The sequence below is a fragment of the Ursus americanus genome, chromosome 6 (assembly GCF_024610735.1).
Source record: "Ursus americanus isolate L20-20 chromosome 6, mUrsAme1.1.p, whole genome shotgun sequence".
In the NCBI taxonomy this organism is placed as follows: domain Eukaryota; kingdom Metazoa; phylum Chordata; class Mammalia; order Carnivora; family Ursidae; genus Ursus; species Ursus americanus.
The window spans coordinates 30,936,662-30,957,396 of NC_142132.1; the positions used below are offsets into that span (position 1 = coordinate 30,936,662).

Sequence of the window (20,735 nt, forward strand, 5' to 3'; positions counted from 1 at the left end):
GAATTTAGGCCTCCATGAAAAGGAATTCTGTATTAATTAGTGCAGCCACAGTGGTCCGTGTTACATGTCGGAAGCAAGAAAAATTAAGAAAACATTAATAAGATTGTGGTGTCAACGGGAAACCAAAGTCCAGAGAAGGTAGGAGATGAAACTGCTCATAACGCAGCACCAAGCCCACCACATGTGGCTTTGTGTGCTAGTTCGTTTTCACTTGCAGAGGGCTGCAATCTGGTGCCTCTCCCACTGTCTGACTCTGCCGCACAGTGAGAAATACATTTTATATCGTGACTTAAAATAGAAAGAGATACATGTAGATATGCTTGTAATGACCCATTAAATTGATCTCACAACCCACTAACAGATGGTGACCCGCATTAAGGAAATACTGCTTTACGTGGTTTTCAAAGCACAGCCTGGTGTTGGAAGGTAGGTGGGAAGATTTCCCCCATAACCACTGAGCACATGCCATGTTTCAGCACTACCCCACTATCCAGGTCCCTTACACCCATCAGCTCACTTAATACTCCCAAAGCTCCTCAAGGAGGTGTCGTGTAATTCACACTTCAAAAACGGCGACACTGAAAGCAGAGTTTACATGACACTCTGAAGGTCACACAGCTAGTAAATGATATTTATCCTTTTTGATTGTCTCTTTCTGGGTCAAGGATGTTATTTCTGATTTTAATAAGTCTTCACAGTTAGCATCATATCATTGAAAGCAATGTTTTTTAAGGCTCTTTCCATTCAAATAATCTATGAATCTGGGAGATAGTAAGATGCATATCTAGGCATCCAAGAGAAAAATAGAATTATTTTCTCTTTCCCACTTCTCTTCCTTGACTTCCTCTTTCTCCTTCTCCTTTTTTGGATTGACTCTTGGATTCATTGGGTATTTTTGGTTCACTGTTACATTCACAGCCCTAGCTTCCTTGTGGTGGTGGTGGTGGCGGCGGCAGCGGTGGTGGTGGGGGAGGTGGTAGGAAGTTGGGTACCGAAGAAGAAAAGGGAAGTTTCTGGACATTAGTGTCTTACGTGAAGAAGACAGTTAACGATATGTTATGACAAGACACGAGGCACGGACAAGATCTGTAAACGGTATGCAGAGAGGGAGAAGAGCTGGTATGAGCTGGGAGAGGCAGGATGGCTTTGTGGAAGGAGGGGTTTGTGTCCAGTCTTGATGGATGGGGAGGAATGGGGACTTGGAAGGCAGAACTTTGGGCCTTCCTAGAAGAAGAGGTTCAGAGGCCAGAAGGAAAGTAGGAGAATGGCCTGGATCAGAGTGAAGAGTTTTGCTGGGAAGCAGTTGTAGATGTGTCTGAATTGGTTGGGGCAACCATGTTATAGAAGGTCTAAGAAGCCTGGTTGAGGAGGTTGGATCTTATTTTCTGGGGTTGTGGGATACCTCTTATGAGCAGAACCTGTGTAGCCTTACTGTGTCATTTAAAAAGGCTAATCTGGCCTACACAGTGATTTGGAGGGGAGAGTGATGGGTGGGGAGGGTTGGGAGCTACTTAGAATGAAACCATGACCACATGCAAGATGATTCTAACCCAGTCTGGCTCCTGTAGCACCAGGAAGGAAGGCAAAGGAGATGTAGGAGGGGCCTCTGGCATTAGTTCACCTGTAAAAGCTGAAGCAGAGAACAAATATTACTTTCCCATATCTATCACAGTAAAGAGCGCTTTTAGTAGAAATAGGGATTTAAGAAGTTGTCTCTTTGGGGTGGGGAGTGGAAATGAAATTTGTTTCAGGCATGCTGCATTTGAAGGGTGGCAAGAGGTCCACGTGAGAATGTCCGGTTGACGGTTGGGATGTGAGGCTGGTGCTGGGAGAGAGCTGGGGCTGGAGGCCAGAGCTGAGACATCTGGATGGCAGGGCGTGCAGCGGGCCAAAGCAGAAGAACTTTGTGGTGAAACCACATCTGACAAGAGTTGGGGGAAGACAGCTCCCTGTGTCCCTATTCCAAGTCCTCATCATGCCAAAAGTGATATGTAATAAGTTTCTTGAAAGGTTCTTTATGTAAAGACTTTAGGAAGACAACAGAAGGATTAATAGAGCTACAGAGGAAGTGTTATTCCCTCTAGACTTCTGCCCTTTGGAGGGAAAATTTATTATTATATTAGTTATGACATAATACTTGGTATTACAGTTAGTATTAAGGTTCTGTCTTAACTTCAGGGGAGAAGGGTGTGCTGAGGGGGAGCTCTGGGGCTCAACTTCCAAATTCAAGCCCCTCCCTATCCACTGTCCTGCCATCCCCACCCCCACTGTGGCTTCCCCTGGGACAGCATGGCAATGTCTGAGCTCACACTATTGGATGAGAACCACATGCATTTTTCACAGAGTTCATTTAAGCACATTTGCAAATAAGCAGGACATACATCCTGTGGAAGAAGACTCTGATTTGTACTTCCAGCCCCTGGTCATTAAGCAATTAGCAAACCAAACAACAAGAACAATAATAGAGCACACATACAAAATCAAACAGGACCTCTTCAGCCATCCACATGGTGCTACCCAGAGTTCAGTACTGCTTGTCCCTGGTTCCCACAAGGTAAGCACAGGAATTGAAAGTCAGCATTTAGACACTTTCATTGTAGCTTGACACCATCACAGTAGCTTCTTGTTTGTTGTTTTTTGATAAAAGCATTGATCCGTAATGAAGTTTTTGAAAACGGATCCTTCAGCACAAATCTTCAGAAACATTGTCTAGAGAATAATCTCTGCTCTAGCCCAGTCTACATTGCCCATCTTCTTGTGTTGCCTGAGTTGGGCCAATGGGCTCCTGGTGGCCAGCTGCATCTGGACCACACTGTGCTTCCTGCATCGGGCTCGCCACAAGCCCTTTGCACACCATTCACCATCTCTGACTGTGCGTTTGCTCACTTTCAGCTCTGGGCCCTTAGCAACAGCACTACTAAGGAGAGCGGCTGCCTCCTGTGTGTTCTGCTGACAATTTCCTAGTGCCCTGTTGTGGCAACTCTTTGTCTTTTTGCTGCTAGAATAATTTTCTCTCTGCTCTAAGCATGCCAATACTGGAAATATAAATAATATGGGAATATCACAATGTGCCAGACCCTACGGTAGGTACATTTCACGCATACCCTCATCTAAGTGTCAGTAATGCTGTGCGATAGGTATTATCACCCCCATCTAACAATGAGAAAAGAGACCTTGGAGACATCAAAAATTCACCCAGCTGATAATTGGTGGAGCAGGGATTCAATGCGGGTTCTATGTTAATCCAAACCCTGTGTGCTGGGCTAAACTGAGCTACCCCGCTGTGACTCTGTGCTTCTTCCACAGTGGTGGAGAGTGTTGCTCCTTTCCACAGGAGGAAGAACATCTGGAAGGGTAGCATCATGATAAAAACCCTGATTCCCTCCAAAGGGCAGAAACAGAGACCTGGTACCACTTCCTATTGGCCACACTGTCCCTGCTGCTGCCACGTGAAATTTGTGTTTGGTATTTATGTCCAATAGCATGTGGACATCAGTAAGACTGCAAGACACAGACAGCTGTCCCAGGAAATCTGAAAGAACAGTTGCCATAGCCACACACCAAGATGGAGAAGCCATAGGGAGGCTGTCAGGCTCTCTGAGCTCTGAATTTTACCTAAACCTTGCAGAGAGGCAAATGTGCTGAAGCTCTGGGGCTCATCTTCCCAATTCAGGCCCTTCGCCATCCACTCTTACCTCCCCTGCCCCGCCACCACTCTCTCTTCACTGGGGATGTCTCTGGACCCGGCCCTGCCTCTTACAGAGCAGCCAGAACGCCTGGGGACGCGGCGGGGGTGCTGTATAAGGCTCCGCCACCAATATAATGTACCCAGAAGGCATACCCAAAAGAAAAGACCCGAGAAGAAAACTCCAGAATACTCCAAACTGCTAGAAAAAATACACACACACACACACACACACACACACACACACACACACACACACATACGTGTGTATTCTTACTCAGTCCTCACAAGTCTCAGGGTGATATCATTTCAGATGAGAAAACCAAGGCTCATGGAGGCTCCGTGAAGCCAGGATTCAAACCCAGCTGTGCATGACTCAGGCAATCCCTTAACGTTCTACTAGACTGTGGTTAGACCCCTGAGTGAGGTGTTGTTTTTTTTAAGTTTTTTTCTATGTTTTTCCATTTTCCATCATGAATCATCTATCATCACTTTCTACTTAGTGGGGAAATACACATGAATGTCATTTTTAAGGGCAAAACCTGGGTCTGGGGCTGAGGTGGTACCTGCCTTGGCCCTGGAGTCCTGGGCTTTTTTCTTATACTAAGATCACAGAAGCCCCAGGCAGCAGCCCTAAACCTCTCTCAAAGACCCCAAGGTGCTGCAGAGATGGCTGTTCCCAAAATATCAATGGATTCAATTCCTTAAGTGCACCTAGTTTCTTAGCAGGGCCAATTACTGATGTCTTGGACTGTCTTGTTTGGGAGGGCTTGAACCAATTATAACAATTCCGAACTAGGATTTGTCTCTCAGCTTCTCACAGGGAAAAAGATTCCGGGCCTTCTCCTTCAACTAGTGCTCAACTGAAACGTGCTTGGCGTGGTCCTTGGCATCCCTGAGGGCAGGGACAGTGTTGTCATCTGTCTGGTTATCGTCTGGGTGATAATTATGCCTGGTGCTCAGCACATGGCCAGATTCATAGCAACAGTGAAAAGATAGACCACTGGTGGAATGAATAAATGAATTGATCAATAGCTCTAAAGGAACTATACTCTAGTGTCTACCAGAGACACCCAAGAAGCTGGATTAAAATCCAGGTGCCTGGGCCCTGTCAGCAGAGATTCAGATTCAATAAGTCTTACCTAGAGCCCAGGAATATGCTCCCTTGTTAATTCTCACATAGTCCGTTCTAGTTATTCATTGGTGCATAACCAACTCTCCCAAAATGGCTTAAAAAGAGCAACAATTTTATTATACCTCACAATTTTGTGGGTCAAGAATCCAGGCTGCTGTTGGGTATGGTACCGATGGAGGTATGACACTCCATATGGTTCAGCATGTCTGGCATTTGGTGAGGATGGCAGGGAGGCTGGGTTCCCACATCTGTCAACCTAAGCACTTTCACGTGGCCTCTCTTCAGAGGGACTCAAACTTCTTATGGGAGGCTGTGAGATCCAGGGAGCAGCAGAAGCCTCAGGGCCCTTTATGACCCAGCATCACAAGTCACATAGTGTCAGTCTATTGGTTGAAGCAGTCACAAGCCCTCCCAGATACGAGGGAACAGGGAATAGTCCTTGCCTCTCCTTGGGAGCAACCATATTTCCAAACCACCCCACAGCCCAAGAACTATACTTGGAGAAATGCTGCTGTAGAGAAAAATCTCTCTTGAACTGCCCCCGCACTGGACTTTCGGCTCAATGGCAGCCATGTTTCCAACATTGTACTCATTTCTCTGTAGGTACATGAGATCATTTTAGTGGGTACACAGCTGAACACTAAAAAGGCATATGTATTTATTTATATCTACATGTTAAAATTATGCATATCAGACCCATGGTTTTTATGGGTTTCACAGTTTTTTTTTTTAAAGATTTTACTTATTTATTCGACAGAGAGGGAGACAGCCAGCGAGAGAGGGAACACAAACAGGGGGAGTGGGAGAGGAAGAAGCAGACTTATAGCAGAAGAGCCTGACGTGGGGCTCGATCCCACAACGCTGGGATCACGCCCTGAGCCGAAGGCAGACGCTTAACTGCTGTGCCACCCAGGCGCCCCGGGTTTCACAGTTTTTATATTATTCCTTAGGACAAGGCTAAATTATTTTTAACAATTCATCTTAGAGATAATTGAAGGAAACACAGTAAGTCTATAATAACACATCTGGTGAAAGATATTATAAGAATCATGAATGTGGCATTCACATGTCCAGAAAGCCCTGAGTTAAATTAACTCACACATTTTGGTTCTGCTTTTTTTTTCTGATACCTGTATCTTCACTGTTCCTGTCTTTCTTTACCTAGTTGGTCCTGCCTCACAGTACAATTAGAAAAATTCTTCATGAAGAAAGAGGCAGCAACCTCTTTGCCTGAAGACAGATCGACCCCCAATCTGACTTCCCCAGCCTTCCCGGATGGTCACCTGCTTTTATCTTTGTCTTTAAAATGGTTTTCTTTCCCAAGAGAGATCATCCCCAATTCTTCCCCTCTGATGTAGGACTTACCCTGTAAATAATGACTTTAAATAGTAATTTACAGTTAAACCGAGCTGTTTACTGTTTAAGAACCCTCCTGCCAATTTCCCTTAGCAACTGATTTGTTTCAGAATCCCTGACATAGAAGAATCAAAGCAGTTTTATTTGGTTTTATCTCACACTTTAACTAGCACCAATAGATAGGTTTCTATTTCCAGCTCTGACATACCTAAGAATGAGAGGGTCTTGCCGTAATTTTTTTGTCCCACCTTAAATGAGATTATGAACATTAACTTAAAGTCCACAGATTTTGAAACATGAAGTAAGTTGGACCAGAGAAGGACTAGAGCTTACAATGCATGTTCTTGAATTTATAAAGTCTTTTATTATTTTGCTGATTATAAAAGTAATACTGGTATATCATAGAAAAAAATTTAATTACAAAAATTAATCTTGGTAATCACAAGTTCCTTTGGCTGGTTTTATATTCACCAGATAAATCATTCTTTCAGCAAATATTTCCTGAAGCCACTATGTATAACAAAAATGTCAAAGGTCTAAGGTTGAGGTCTACAGTATGGCCCCCATGATGCCCTTGCCCTTGGGGAGCCAGGGAGGAGTAACTGGATGAGGTTAGAAGTAAAACCAAGTGGCAGAGCTGGGGCAGCCCTATGCCATGGATTACATCCCTGTACTGGGGAGGAAGTTCCGTCCTCTAGGAGGGCTTCCGGGGTCTTAGGTCTTAGGCGCAGAGAGGTATAGGGAGAAGGGATTCAAGGTTGGGGTACATCTTGCTTTTATCAGACAGTATGTTCCAAGGGTACTCTTGTGGACGAATTAAGGAGACAAATGTGTGACTAATGACACAGAAGTGTCGTCCGGTGGGTTTCTATTGCTCTAGCAGCGGACCTGAGTGAGTGTGAGGCTGCTGGGCGGTGCACCCTGGGTGCCACCCTTTCTAGCCACAGCTCTTTCTTCTTCGACATCAGTGGTTTAGGTCAAGACATAGTGGGTTTCACTACTGTGTTCATAGAGGAGGGTTGATGACAGAGCTTTAAAATAGCTCAAAGTGCTGAAACCAGGGATGAAATAAGAACATGGCAAGCACTAGATTCTCATCCTTCTCTGCCTTGACCTAGATAATTTGAGGATTATGAAGTTGCTCTAAAATTTAGAATGCTGGCCATGGAATAAAATTCAGTATCCTTTTCATGAATGTGCACGCCTCAAATGACTTGACATCTCCCCTGATTTCTGTTTTAAGACCCAGCTTCCTATGGGATATTGACTAGCATGTCTTCTGAAATATAACATTAATATAATGTAAGTGAAACCAATTCTAAATATAAGATATAGTGTGCATATGCTGAGGAATGAAATAGCTCCAGATAGTTCAGTGGATTCAGGTGTACCATTTTAAGCTATGGGTTCAGGTCCAGGTAAAAGTAGGAGTTACATTTTTCCTCAAATGTAATGCTCCTGGCAGCCAAAGAATGTTCTGGAAACTATAGAGATTGCTGCCCATTTTCAGAGCACATATATATTTTTAGCTCCTCTTTCTCTGAATCTTATATACTAGAAAAGGAAGGTATAGTCTTCACTATTGAGAATTATCCTTTCTTTTAGATATCAACTTCATTTTTATTTAAAATATACACCTATTGTAAAAAAAAAAATTGGAAAACACAGAGAATAAAAGCAATCCCTTCCTCACAAAATAACCACTTACAACATTTTGATGGGTTTCCTTCCTGTCTTTGTTTTGTTTGTTTTTATCATCTAACCTAGTTCATATTGTAGAGACAGAATCCTCTCATTAGGGTTTTGCTGTAAGGGTGAATGGATCAAGCTCTTTAACAAGAAGACAATCACACTTTACGTTGGTATAACTTTTTAATTTACCAGAGCACACTGACATCCATCGTCACATTTGGTGATTACCTCAGATAGGACCAACTGTTTTTCAGAAAGCTAAGTTCAGAAAGTGGGGAGGGGGTCTGGCCCCACACTACATGCTGGGAAGGGTCAGAGCCAGAATTAGAGTTCTCTAGACTTCTTATCTAGAGATATTCCCCTACCACAATTTCTATTGCCCTTTCCAAGTAAAGTCTATGTATCTATGCACACAAATTCCGTTTGAGAGTTGGGACTTCTGCTTCCTGTGGTTTCTTTTTGAGTTGTCATACACGTTTGTATTTAATGTGTCTTCTGGGCTGTCAGCCCGGGAGCTCTGCCACCATCATACGCATGGCAGCCGTTTGCTCACCATGTATCACTTTCGTCTGTAGCCTGAGCAGCTGGGCTTGGTCCTTAGCAGTAGGCACCGGACAACCAGAACCGCCTCTCTGGCTCTGTGGCCAAAAGAAGAAACCTGCCTCCCGTGTGTCTACAAGTACCTGCCTCAGCCACCATGTCTGTATTTGTAGTGGTGCCTGTAATTATTCAGCCCTTGCTGGAAGTGTGGACGTTTCAACGAGAGCTTTCTATGTAAGTGGTACCTTGACCATCTGGCTGTGTCGCCTTCCTGCCTGGTGCTTGTCAAATTTCTTTACCACAAAAAGCAGTTCCATATTTGCTGAGCCTTTTCATTTCTTCTTTTTTAATTTCCTTTTTTAAAAATTTCTGGGTTTGGCCCTCTTTACCTATGTCATCTTTTCTTCCCCTAATTCCATCATTTTACGTAAGTCTGTGAGATGAGTTAGATTTAACAGATGAAATCTACAATTGCATGGAAGGGAGGTTGAGATTTGGGGCTTAACGTCCCAAGTGAGATAAGGGGTTAAAATGAAAACAAGAGGCAGAGAGGGGGAAAGGAGAACACACCAAGAAAAATCAGATGGGGGAGAGACCCCTGGAGACTTGGGAATTTCTGAATAGGGCATTTTAGTAAAAAAATAAAATGTTTCTGTGACCTTGACTCTTCATATGAATTATGAATATTTTGAAAATCATAATATCTTATTATTGACTTTTGACCCATGTTTCTCTAGCAATTTGAAGCTGGCATTTCTTCAGCAGGAAATGCTTGTCAATTTTATTTTTAAATATCAAAGACTTTTTAAAATAAAAAAATTTATTTTCACATAGAATTCTCACAGTTTTTCCTGAGAAAGTTGTGGTCAGTCTATTCCTTGGACAATCAAACCCAGCCACTTACACTGACCATCCTTTATCTGCTGCAAGCCCCCTGGCCATTCTGTTTGGAACTACTTAGGTCAAGGTTTTAATAGCATTTGTTTCTGGATTTTGTTTTGCCTTCTCTTCCATCCAGTGGAGACCAGTGAAGAGCTAACGTAGCAGTCAGAAAAACAACCAGGCTAATTGCTGGGATGAGTGCGGTTGCGAGTGAACGAGTCTAAGTGGCCCAAGACGTGGCTTCGGTTGCATTTTTGTCTGGGCTCTGACCTCATCACTCTCAGCACCATGTCTACCAGCCCTGCACAGAGCCATCCCTGAATCTTTAACCAGCACTCCTTGCTCTGAGAACCCCACAGGACTGTTCTTCAGAAAAGCATGATCAAGGCCACATTTGGGTGCCTATGGAGACCCAGCCACCGTCTCTCATCCTAGCCCATCACAGACACTGGTCACCTCAGCACAGCCAGGGATTTAGTTTAATTGCCAAGAAACCAAACCATTCTTTCTGCCTCAGAGTAGCTGAAAATTTTTGATTGAACTCAGTGGGGTTTTGTCCAATTTAGTCAGGAACAAAATTAAGTGGTTTCAGCATTAAATTTTCCAATTTAGCTTCTGTTATCATCTCTGAATACCTCATCTCATAATGGTGAACAGCAAAACAACAACAACAACATCAAAACAAACCCCCAAACCTTATCTTTTGGTGCCAACTAGTTTTAGCATAATTATATTAGTCCCCACTCATCTTATTTCCCTTAATTAGTTGGCTCGAATGTGTTCTTTGATTTCAAACCCATTTTCCCAGTGGGAATATCACGTCTTCTGTATATGGAAGAAAACATAGGTTCCTTGGGTTCCGAAGAAGTTGATTTCACAAAGTGAAATCAGTGGTGTCCTACCTGAGTTCATTTTCAACCCTGAATCCTTTCCTTCGTGCCAGCTCCATGAGGAAGGCTCTGCGGGTGGTTCCCATTTTCTTCTCCAAAATATAGAGGACCAAATCCTGAAATTTGATGTCATGGGGAGGAGAGACCATTGAGGTGCCCATTTGCCTGGGCCTCTTCTTCCGAGGGCCCGAGTGGACCATTTGCAAAGGATCCATGGGAAGAGGCATCTGATGCTTCTATCTGTGCCATCAAGCGGCGTCTCCAGAAGTGAGGGAGAGCCTGCCCTCCGTCATGAAGAGTTCTGATGTCATCTTATAGCCATCTTAAGATCAGGGCCAGGTTTCCTGGGCTCTGCCCTGCTGGCAGCTTTCTGCTGAAGAGCAATGGGGAATTTTTATCTCCATTCAGCTCATTTGTTCAATGTGGAAATCATAATGGAAACAGTAAATTAACTTTGCTTTCCTGTGCATAATCTTACCAGATCCTCAGAATAACCTCATGAGGAAGGTAAGGCAGATCGTTACTCCCATGTTAGCATCTGTCTATCCATTTATTATTCATTCATTCATTTATTTATTAAGGCCCCTTTTATCTTTTTTTGATTCCTTTTTGAGTTCTTTCTTGCATTCTCTTCCAACTTGCTTGTATTCTCTTCCTCTCTTAGGCAATCATTATAATACACTGGATTTCTATCGTTTCCACGGGTGTTATATGTTGTGTGTAGTTGTTTTGATTTTACATAAATGGCATTGTTAAATTTCTCATTCTGCTAATCACTTTTTTATTGAAAAAAGTGGATCAGATCCCTCCACATTATTTTATGTTCTAATCTGTCACCTCTAATTGATCCACAGTAGTTCATGATGGACATTTTAGCTATGTTAGTGCATTTTTGTTAAGTGAGGAAACCAAGGCTCAGACAATTTACTCAAGATCACAGAGTAAGAGTCTGGACCAGGTCTTAAACTCAGGTCTTCAGACTCCAAATGTTACATATCTCAGTTTTCTCAGTGGACTAAGGTTGCCTGGAGAATAGTCTATTATGTAACTCTAAAATTGATCTTTTGGGATGGAATAGGATGATCTTTAGATAAGAATTACTGCCATAAAAAGACATTTTCACAACTTATATGCAAAATAAAACTAGTGCCTCTCATCAATATACTTTATAGATCTCATTTATTGAACATCTACTATGTGGTTGAGGCAAGCACCTACAAGCCTTAGCTGACTGAATCCTCGTAATGTCACTTTCTGGTAGGTACTAGCATCCCCACTAAGGTAAACACTTTGTGCAAGGCTGCAGAGCTAGTAAATGGTTATAGGTAGAAAATGATCAAGCTAGGACTGGAACTCAGATCTGTCTGCTTTTAAAACCTGTGCTCTTAACTGCCAAGAAGCCTTCCTCTGTGCATGTCTACTCCAATAAAAATCAAAGTTCTGCTCACCCGTTTGCTATATTATTTGAGAATTTTGCTACCCCCAAAGTCACATGAGCTCCTCACCACACTAGGGAAGAGCGATGTGACGGTTGCCTTCAAGCATTTGTAAAGTTGGGTTGTCCAAGAGAGCAAGATCAGAAATCTTGGGTGGAACTTATAGAGTGGTAGATTTTAACTCTCTGCAAATAAGAACTTTTTATTAACTAGAGCTGTCTGAAGATACAGGGAGACTGCATTATACAGTGGGATAGTACAGGTTATGACAAGTGTTCAAATGCGATCCAACCAATTGTTCATTGAGATGTTACAGAGGGACTCAGACATCTGGTAAGGATCTTTCATGCCATTCCAGTATTCTGTGATTGTTTGCTAAAGACAAAAATCTGGGGGCCTAGAGCCCATTTTGGACCTCACTGTTAGGAGTCTGGTTACTGACGTGCTGAGCGCTCCGCGTGGGAACATAGTCTTTAACTGTCAAGTGGCCCCACAGCATGGAGAAGCAAAAGACTCTTGCAAGAGCCTGGGGCTGTTATGTTTATCCCGATGGCATGGCCAGAGGAACAACAGGTGTGTCACCTAAATGGCAAAGGAGATGGGGAACCAGCACAGAGACATGGCTGAGAGCTCAGGCTCTGATGGCAGTCTGCTGGCCCAAATCTCACGTCCATTTTTTTGAGCTGTGACCTTGACCACCGTGCTTCCTTCCCCAAGCCTCAGGTTTCCCCTCTGTAAAATGAGGGCTAACCGAGATAACCCACACAGCCTGCTGAGCAGAGTGCTTGACACAGAGGAAGCGCTTCAAATAACTGTCGGTTGTAATTTGGTGTTTTGTTTTTAGAGAAGAGCCAGTTGGATCTGAAATCAGATCTTTATGTTTTATAAAACTACTAAATCATCAAAAGATGTTAACCAATGTCTTACTTAGTCTGCTTTGAATCACTGGTTTTGAAAAGATGACCAACAAAAATTTAAAATGTGATGATGGCTGTCTGATTATCAGGCTATTGTCTCTCAGCCCTAAATCTACCTTTCTACGGTGGGCTCTCTGAGGTTGGGGCTGGGACTGTGCAAACGCCATTTCTCCTCGTCAGCTGGCTCCATGCCAGGCTCTACCAGTAGGGGGCACTAGAGGGACACTGCAAAGCTGGACAGAGGCCAAGGTCACGATCCTTTGGGTTTGCTTGCTGATACACTCACAGTCTTCTCAGTGATGGTTTTTCACTCTGGCTGCAGCAGGTGGTTCCATTATGCAGCATTTTTTAAAAAGATTTTATTTATTTATTTTGAGAGAGAGAAAGCACACACACGCAAGCAGGGGGAGGGTCAGAGGGAGAAACAGACTCCCCACTGAACAGGGAGTCTGACACGGGGCTTGATCCCACAACCCATGAGATCATGACCTGAGCTGAAATTGAATCCGTCACTTAACTGACTGAGTCACTCAGAACTTTTTTTTTTTTTTTTTTTTTTGTGGCAGAAGCAGTCATAGCTTCATCATGCCCTTCAGAGATACCAACACCAGCCAGGCACATGTCCTTTTCAGGGGTTGGAGTCTTCCTATGAAGTACAGCACAGCGCCCCCTCCTCAGAGATCTGTGTTGCAGCTCCATGGAGACTCCCTGCTCCACATGCGAGGTTCCAGCAATCCCAGCTCGGGCCCCTTTGTCCCCATAGCCCTAGGGGTGAGCCATGCTTTCTGTAGTTACTCTCTGACTTATCTCAGTGTTTTTTTGCTTTTCAGTCTTCCCATGCCTGTCAGACCAATCCCTTATATCAAATTCTTTCTGTTGAAATACCTGGCTTGTTTTCCTTTCTTCTAACTGGACCCTGACTGATACACTGTCCAGTGAAAGTGAGGCATAGGAAATGATGGCTCACCTACACTTCTGGAACATACTCTTTCTAAAAGGAGCTCTGACAAAAAAATCTTTAAGACATCCAAATCCCTGAACCAGCGTTTCCATTTTTTTTAGGAAAGAGAGACAGATAAATATGAATGCACTAAGATGTTCATTGCAGCCTTTTGCAGAGAAAACTTAAAACAACATGAATGTCCAATCACAGTGGGGGGGGTTGATAAAGTATGATAGAACACCATGCAACCACTAAAATCACATCATGAGAAAATACTTTATTTTTTTCTTTTTTTCATAAGAAAATACTTTAAAACATGAGTAAATGTTCGCCATCTAATAATTGTAAAATCAGTGTACAAAATAGTAGTCACCGTATGGCATCAATTTTGACAGAGTAGACTAGAAAAATATATGGCAAGCCTGATATAATAGTAGATATCGCTGGTTGTCAATTTATGCATAATTTCTATTTTTGTCTTTGTGCTTTTCTGTATTTTACAAATTTTCCATAATAAACATGAATCATATTTTCCACCACAAAAACAAAGGACTTACAAAAGTTACCTTGAGGTGACCCATGTGGCTTTAGTGAAAGCTGTGATTCCAAGGTAGCGAGGTTGCTCAGAGTAAGCTGGGTAGCAATGAGCATGTTTTCTGATAATTACAACACAGGTCTGAGCGACAAACACTTTCATATTTTGTGTGAAAGTCCTATCTCACCGAGGAATGGAAGGGGCTGTGTAATTCTGCCTGGTTTATATAACTTACTGAAGTTGACTCTGGGGAGGGAATCTGTGGCTTCTAGGTCCTCTTTCCGGCCTCTGAGGGTCATTTTCAGTGGTATCATGTTACCTGTGCTAGGATGACAATTATGAGAGCTGAAGCCATTGTCATAGCTTGGGGAAGGGAAGTGTGAAACCCCTAAGCTTCACCTTGAAATGGATCTGAGTATACCAAAGTCTTATTGTTATTTCAGGGATTAAACTGAATCATCCTTGTAAAAGTGCCTGGAAAATCATGAACCACTGTACAAAGGTCAATTGTTCTTGTTACTCTCATTGGCACTGCTGCTAATGGCAGGAATTAATTAATTTCCTCTTACTGAACCACCATTTTCTGGAGCTATTTGCACCAGGTGTTGAGCACACCCTTGGTCCTGTATATGGGTCAATCAGCCCCAAATCTTGGTGGTTTAGCACAACAGAAGTTTATTTTCTCTCGTGCTACTTTTTGGTAGAGGGCTCTTCTTCACTCAAGACTCAGGCTGATGGAGGCTTCACAGTTTTGTACCTGCCTGGATAATGAGGTTGTCTTGATCACTGTGGCAGAGAAGAGGGCACTGGGGGGATCTCGCATCAGCAATTAAATGCTTTGTCTCAAAAATGATACACATGACTGCTGGTCATAACCCATTGGTCAGAACTAGTCACATGGTTCCCCCTAAATACATCAGGGCTTGGAAACGCAGGGGAGCACTGGGAATGTGGATTTGGGGGGAACATTCCTGTTCCTGCCATGCCCAGGATCAAGCTAAGTGCTCATTGATGGTTCTGGAGACGCCTAGTCAACGGGATATTACTGCATCTACACTAAAGCCATGACAGAAATTAGGGAGGACCAGAACCCTGCACTTCCTGGAGGAGAAGCTCAAGAGAAGGACCACACTGTCCAGTAGTCAGGCCATTCTAGTACCTTCCTAGAATTCCAAGCTGTTGGTGTGGTCCTGGGGACAAGAAGATCTGATCTCTCCAAAATACCTCCATACCAACTGTTCCTCCTTTCAAGCAGTATATAGAGGGGGAAGTCCTTTATCAAGTGTCAAAGTCTATCGTAAATTTGGGTCAGGTGCCCTCCCTGCTTGCACAGTCTTCCATGCCTCCTTCCCACAAGAGCATGTGTCAGTCTGTATGGCACTGCTCTAATCCCCTGCGTGTACCTCCTACTGGACCATAAATCCTGTTGGTGCAGGACTCATGTAGGTTGTATTCACACCGGAATCCCCATTATGTAACACAGTAACTTGTATAGTAGACACCAGTTAAAGTAGAAGGTAGAAACCAAACATAAGTTGATATTATTATTAAACTTCTATGCTGTTTGGGTAACTATGATATGACTCTTCTGCCATGACCACCCTTCTCTACTCTACCCATTCCCAGCTAAATGTCTCTTTAGTATGAACAAGTATAATACAGTTGTAAAGGAGCCAGACTACCTGAATTCAACACCCAGACATTTATGAGCTGTGTGACCTTGGGCAAGTTACCAAACCTCTTTGTGCCTCAATTCCCTCATCTGTGCAATGGAGGATTATAATGATTTCTACCTTACAGGTGGTTAGGAGGACTAAATAAGCACTTCAAAGAGTACTGGCATGCGAAAAGTCCTCGGAAGTATTCACTGTTCCTATAACAGCCTAGCCTTCTTGTTCCCCTTCCCTCCTCTGTCCCTCCCTGTCCTTCTCCTCGGTCCCCATACACTTGAGAGGTATTTTCTCAGAATACTTCCCACTGGCCTTTTGATGTCCCTAGACTCTTCCACTAGTGGTGTCAGGCCCACTCAAAAACAGACTCAGATCTCAAAGAGACTAAAGGAGTGCCTGCCATAATTCCCAACATGGGTTCCGAGGAACACTAGTCTTGTGAAGTGTTCCAGGCAAAACAAAAAGTTCGGTAGTGACTTAAGTTTAGGAAAGCCAGACAAATTTTATACAATTTGTTTTAGAACGTTAAAGTTTTTGAGAAAAACTTGCAGTCAAGAAACCTTTTAAATTTTGTTTGGCCCATTGTATTCCCAATTCGCTTGTATTTTTGTTTGTCTGTTCTCTAGAACACTTGCAGCATCTTGTTGAATACAACAAGTGTTGACAACCGCATACGCATGAAGCCTGGGGTCCTGGTAACCACCTGCCACTCACCAGGTATGTGATGTGGAGCAAGTCACGTAACCCATGGGATTCTCAGCCTCTGATTTGTAAAATGGCAATTGTGGTGCCAACTTCATCGCACTGTAAGTGAGGAATAAGAGAACATAAACATACCCGCCTGGCCCACTGGGAGGCTTGTCCCTATTCTACTCTTGCCTTCACCCTGCCTCTCCCAGGTGCTGGCGGACATGGCCAGTGCACATGGCTCGGGCAAGCAGTGTCAGGCTGCCCGAAGGAAACACACCTGTTCGTTGACTGCCATTGTCACACCCCTGTGCAATCGCTGCCGTTCTTAGCTTACCGTTGACTTGTTCTTCCATTTTGGATAATACTTGGTGTCCTTATGATCATTCTAGACACCTTTATGAGTGTGAGCATATGAGGCAGGAAAGAAGGGAAAGGGTGGCAGGTTTACCCTGGTTTGGCAGAGAAGTGGGCCTCTTCTCATCAACAACATTATTTTTATCCCTAGCAGTCCCGTTGCTCTGTTGTTGTGCTTTAGAAGAAGTCAGTTTGCGAGAGAAAACTTCTGCTTCCGGTAGTTTGATTCTCTTTTATATATCAAATATCTTGTATCATCTACTCATTTCAGCTGTAGATCTGGGAACTCTGCCATCCCCAAATGGGCGGCAGCCTTTTGTTTTGGTTTGGTTTTTTACCGAGCACCAGTTTCCTCTGCTCCCTCAACGGCTGCGCTTGGTTCTTGGCAGCAAATGTTTTCTGGAGCTTCGAAGTGCCTCCTTGGGAAAACTTGTTTTGAGTTTCTTGAATGACAAAAATCTTAGAAAATGTGCTTCTTGCCACTGAGGAGCAATCCGTAGCTATGGGTCCTTCATGCTAATAAATACAAGAAAACTCTATATTTCAGTGATGACTTGGGGCTTCACCTTTGTCCACATGGTGAGAAAGGATGGAAAGAACAAGGAAGTTGATGGAAATGGCAGCATATTTGTTCTAGTATTTACTCAAAGATATTAATTAAATCCCAGCTGTGCACAAGGTGGTGACTGAAAGCATGGGTATCTGGCGTGGAGGGAAGAAAGTACGAGTACTTGCCTCAATGGAGAGTTTGAAAAGAGAGTTGGGATTTTATTGGCAAAGAATTGGCAGCTGTTTGACCAAAGGCAGAATGTGACAAAATGGTGCCTTAGGAAAAGGAATCAGGCAGTAATGAATGGATGAATGGAAGGGAAGAAATTTGTAGACATGGGGATAATCTAGGCACAAGGCAATGGACGACTGAACTGGGGTAGCCGAAGGAAGCCTGAACCGAGCCTGAAAGGAGAGCCACAGGAGCCGATGGCTGCGCCGTTGGCCACTGGACGGGGTAACCGGGGTCGGTAATGGCCCCTGGACACCTGGCGAGAAGTCCACCAGTACTGCCAGTCCCCGGATGATTTCCAGGCCTTTATCTCCAGCCCATTCCTCTCTCTTGAGTGCCAGGCCCATTTAGGTTCTTCTTACGGGTCTTACTCAAAATGCCTAAAGTAGAACTATAAGCCCACACTCCCCAGACTGCTCCTTCACCTCTTCCCCAGATCCTTTGAGTTGTCTCCTTGTCACTTGATGGTGTTTCTGAGGTAACTGATAACATCTCTGTCCCCTCTGCATGACACACCAGCAATAAGCACCAGGGAGGGGGAGGCAGGGCGCAGATAGGCGGCCAGGATGAATCTTAGCCAGCCGCAAAGTTCCAGAACATTTAGCCTTTGGCTTTTGTCAGCGGGCGCTGGCTCCACCATGCCAAGTGACCTGAGTCACTAGATGAGCTTTGATTCTTTAGCTCCTACCTTCGGGACACCTCTAATGTCATTGAGAGGTTTCATGCTATCATCACATTATGATCATGGGGTAGCAATCACCGTCGTCTGTGTCAGCCTTCATGAAGGGCTTCAACAGCCATCCTCATGCTCGCTCTTTAGAGTACCTGGAGGACATTCAAGCTGCCCCTCTTACAATCCCCCCCACTGGCAGAATTTGAGGAAGAGGGGAAGGGGAGGCGCAGGAATGATGCATACAGAGGACGGAGCCCACCGTTCCCGGGTTGGAGGGATGTGCCAGGTCTCTGAGAGCGCTGAACGCCTGACTTGGCACCAGGAAGCTGGGAGGGCTTCTGAGCAGGACAGTGGCAGGAGCAAGTCAGGCCAGCAGGGAGTTGTAGAGCACCCGAGAGGGGCTCCTCAGGCATGTGGGACCCAGAGCTCTGACTCCAGCAGGTAGAGAGCTGATGAAAGTCGAAACTGGGGCCACTCATTCATTCATTCATTCACCAGTATTTATTGTCTGGCTACTCTGTTCCAGGAACTCTTCTACTCAATAAGAAAACAGAATGAATAAACCAGACTATCCCTGCTCTCATGGAATTTACTTCTATTAAAGAGAAACAGACAGTACATATAATTAACAATGAACTAGAGTAGGCTAGATGGTGGTAAGCGCTATGGAAAAAATCGAATGGATGGGGAAGGAGGGGTTGGGATGGCAATTTTACCTAGGAGCATCAGAAGGCCTCACTGAGGAGGTGATATTTGGGCAAAGGCCTGAAAGAAACTAATAGCAATGGGGCTAGAGACGGGGTAAATGGGACAGGAGGAGGCAAATCAGGAAGGAACAACTTTGAAAACAAAGGATCCGGAGTAATTTAGACAGTGAATTGGAGGACAATAGGATCACAACCAAAACTGTAAATGGGTAGAATTAAACCAAATTTGAAATGTGTTTGGACTTTATGTTTGAAAAGAGTCAGTTGAAGAGTTCAGTTATTCTTTACCAGAATTTATGGGGCCAATTCTATGCTGTAGCGGTGTTTGTAACTCTAGGGGTTTGAGATGGTCTTACGTCAGAGGAGAGGAGAAGCGGAGGCTGATGTTAGTAATATGCTTCAAATTCCTGGATGCTCCTTGTCCCTTAGGAATGGACTGTTGCATCCTCCTGCTGTAAACATTACCATGGTCACTCGCAGATGTCCCTGCCCTGGCTGCTTGCTGTGCTGCCTACAGCCCCCTTTCAGGATTGAGTCACATGTTTCCTCCCCTGCAGGGAGTGCTTCGAACTGATGGCTCACTGCCAAAGGGAGCCACCTGGCCTAAGGGCAGAACCCTCCCCTCCCTGGGGAGACAGCCACATCCAGTTACTGGTGGCTGGGCGGGGGCGAGGGGGGGTGGGTTATGAAGGCCAGATCATCTTGTTTCAAGGGGTGACAACTCTGAAGTCGCCCCCCTGCCCCAACCCCAGCTCCAGAGCATTCTGTGGGATCAGCTGAGGCCTGGGTTGTGTCTACACTGTGGAACAACTCTTCCCTCTACTTGGGTCTCTTCCTTTACCCCCAACAGACATTGATCCCACAGGCACCCCCGACAGGCTTCCTGCACACAAATCCTATTTCAGGATCAGCTTCCCACAAACTCGTCCTAAGAACGCACCTTTGACACCTAACCTATTTTGATTGTCTTCTACCTACCTTTCTTCAAGACAAGCTGTGCTTGTCTTCCTACTGAGGTTGTAACCTTCTTGAAGATCAGGAGACCACCCTTGACCTCTTTGTATACCCTAGGGAGCGTAGAACTCGTCCTTGTATAAAGGTGACCCTCCCTAATGATAGGCTTAGGAAGCTCTCTGCTTCCATCCAGAGAGGCCAGTGAGAACTGGTACACAGAGGAGAACAACTCCGGCCCACATGTGTTTGTGCCAAACCAATTCTCTAAAGCTGGTTTTGCTGGGGGTGCAGCTAAAACCCTTTTATTCCCTGCCAGGAAGTGAAAGTCTTTTATCACCACCTGGGAGGAAAAAGGGGTTCAACCGCTCAGGCTCAGTAGAAACAATCTCACATTGGTGAATAGGGTATGAAACTCAGTTCTGGATGCAACAACTTTGAGAAATTTATACCGAATGTGGGTTTCTCAAAGAGAATAATTTAGGGGGAGGGGAGCAGGCACTCACTTCTGCCGTATTAATCTTTTTTCATGAAGGTTTGTGAGCAATTGTTTACTTTCTAAAAATAGCGAAATTTTATATTCAATGTTTTGATATTACGGAGACTACAGTTTAGCTTCTAGTTATTTGCTCAATGACGTGATTATATTTGACCAAAGTGTTTTAACTTGTATAAACTTGATGCTATTGTGTTGTAAAAGAACCCGGTTCCTTTCAAAAGTTTTCTCAAGTGGCAGGTTACTTAGTCTCAGAGGAAATAAACCTCTGTCTGAGCTCCATTTAAAAAGGCAGAAGAGGCGGGGCGCCTGGGTAGCGCAGTCGTTAAAGCAGTCTGCCTTCGGCTCAGGGCGTGATCCCCGCGTTCCCTGATCGAGCCCCACATCGGGCTCCTCCGCTGG

The 20,735-nt window shown here is 44.3% G+C and overlaps 2 protein-coding genes across 8 annotated transcripts in view; one reads left to right on the forward strand and one right to left on the reverse strand.

The window, feature by feature from the left end:
• DNTT (DNA nucleotidylexotransferase) overlaps positions 1–10,447 on the reverse strand; it is a 28,881-nt gene extending 18,434 nt beyond the window's left edge. For both annotated transcript variants that reach the window (XM_045784983.2, XM_045784982.2), the window contains exon 1: positions 10,193–10,447. In XM_045784983.2, the coding sequence (XP_045640939.1) occupies positions 10,193–10,407 (215 nt within the window). In that variant the 5' untranslated portion in view covers positions 10,408–10,447. The remainder of the gene's footprint in view (positions 1–10,192) is intronic.
• The window catches only part of BLNK (B cell linker), a 105,866-nt gene continuing 93,681 nt past the window's right edge, over positions 8,551–20,735 (forward strand). For all 6 annotated transcript variants that reach the window (XM_045784987.2, XM_087862852.1, XM_045784988.2 and 3 more), the window contains exon 1: positions 8,551–8,642. In XM_045784987.2, coding sequence (XP_045640943.2) covers positions 8,566–8,642 — 77 coding nt within the window. In that variant the 5' untranslated portion in view covers positions 8,551–8,565. The remainder of the gene's footprint in view (positions 8,643–20,735) is intronic.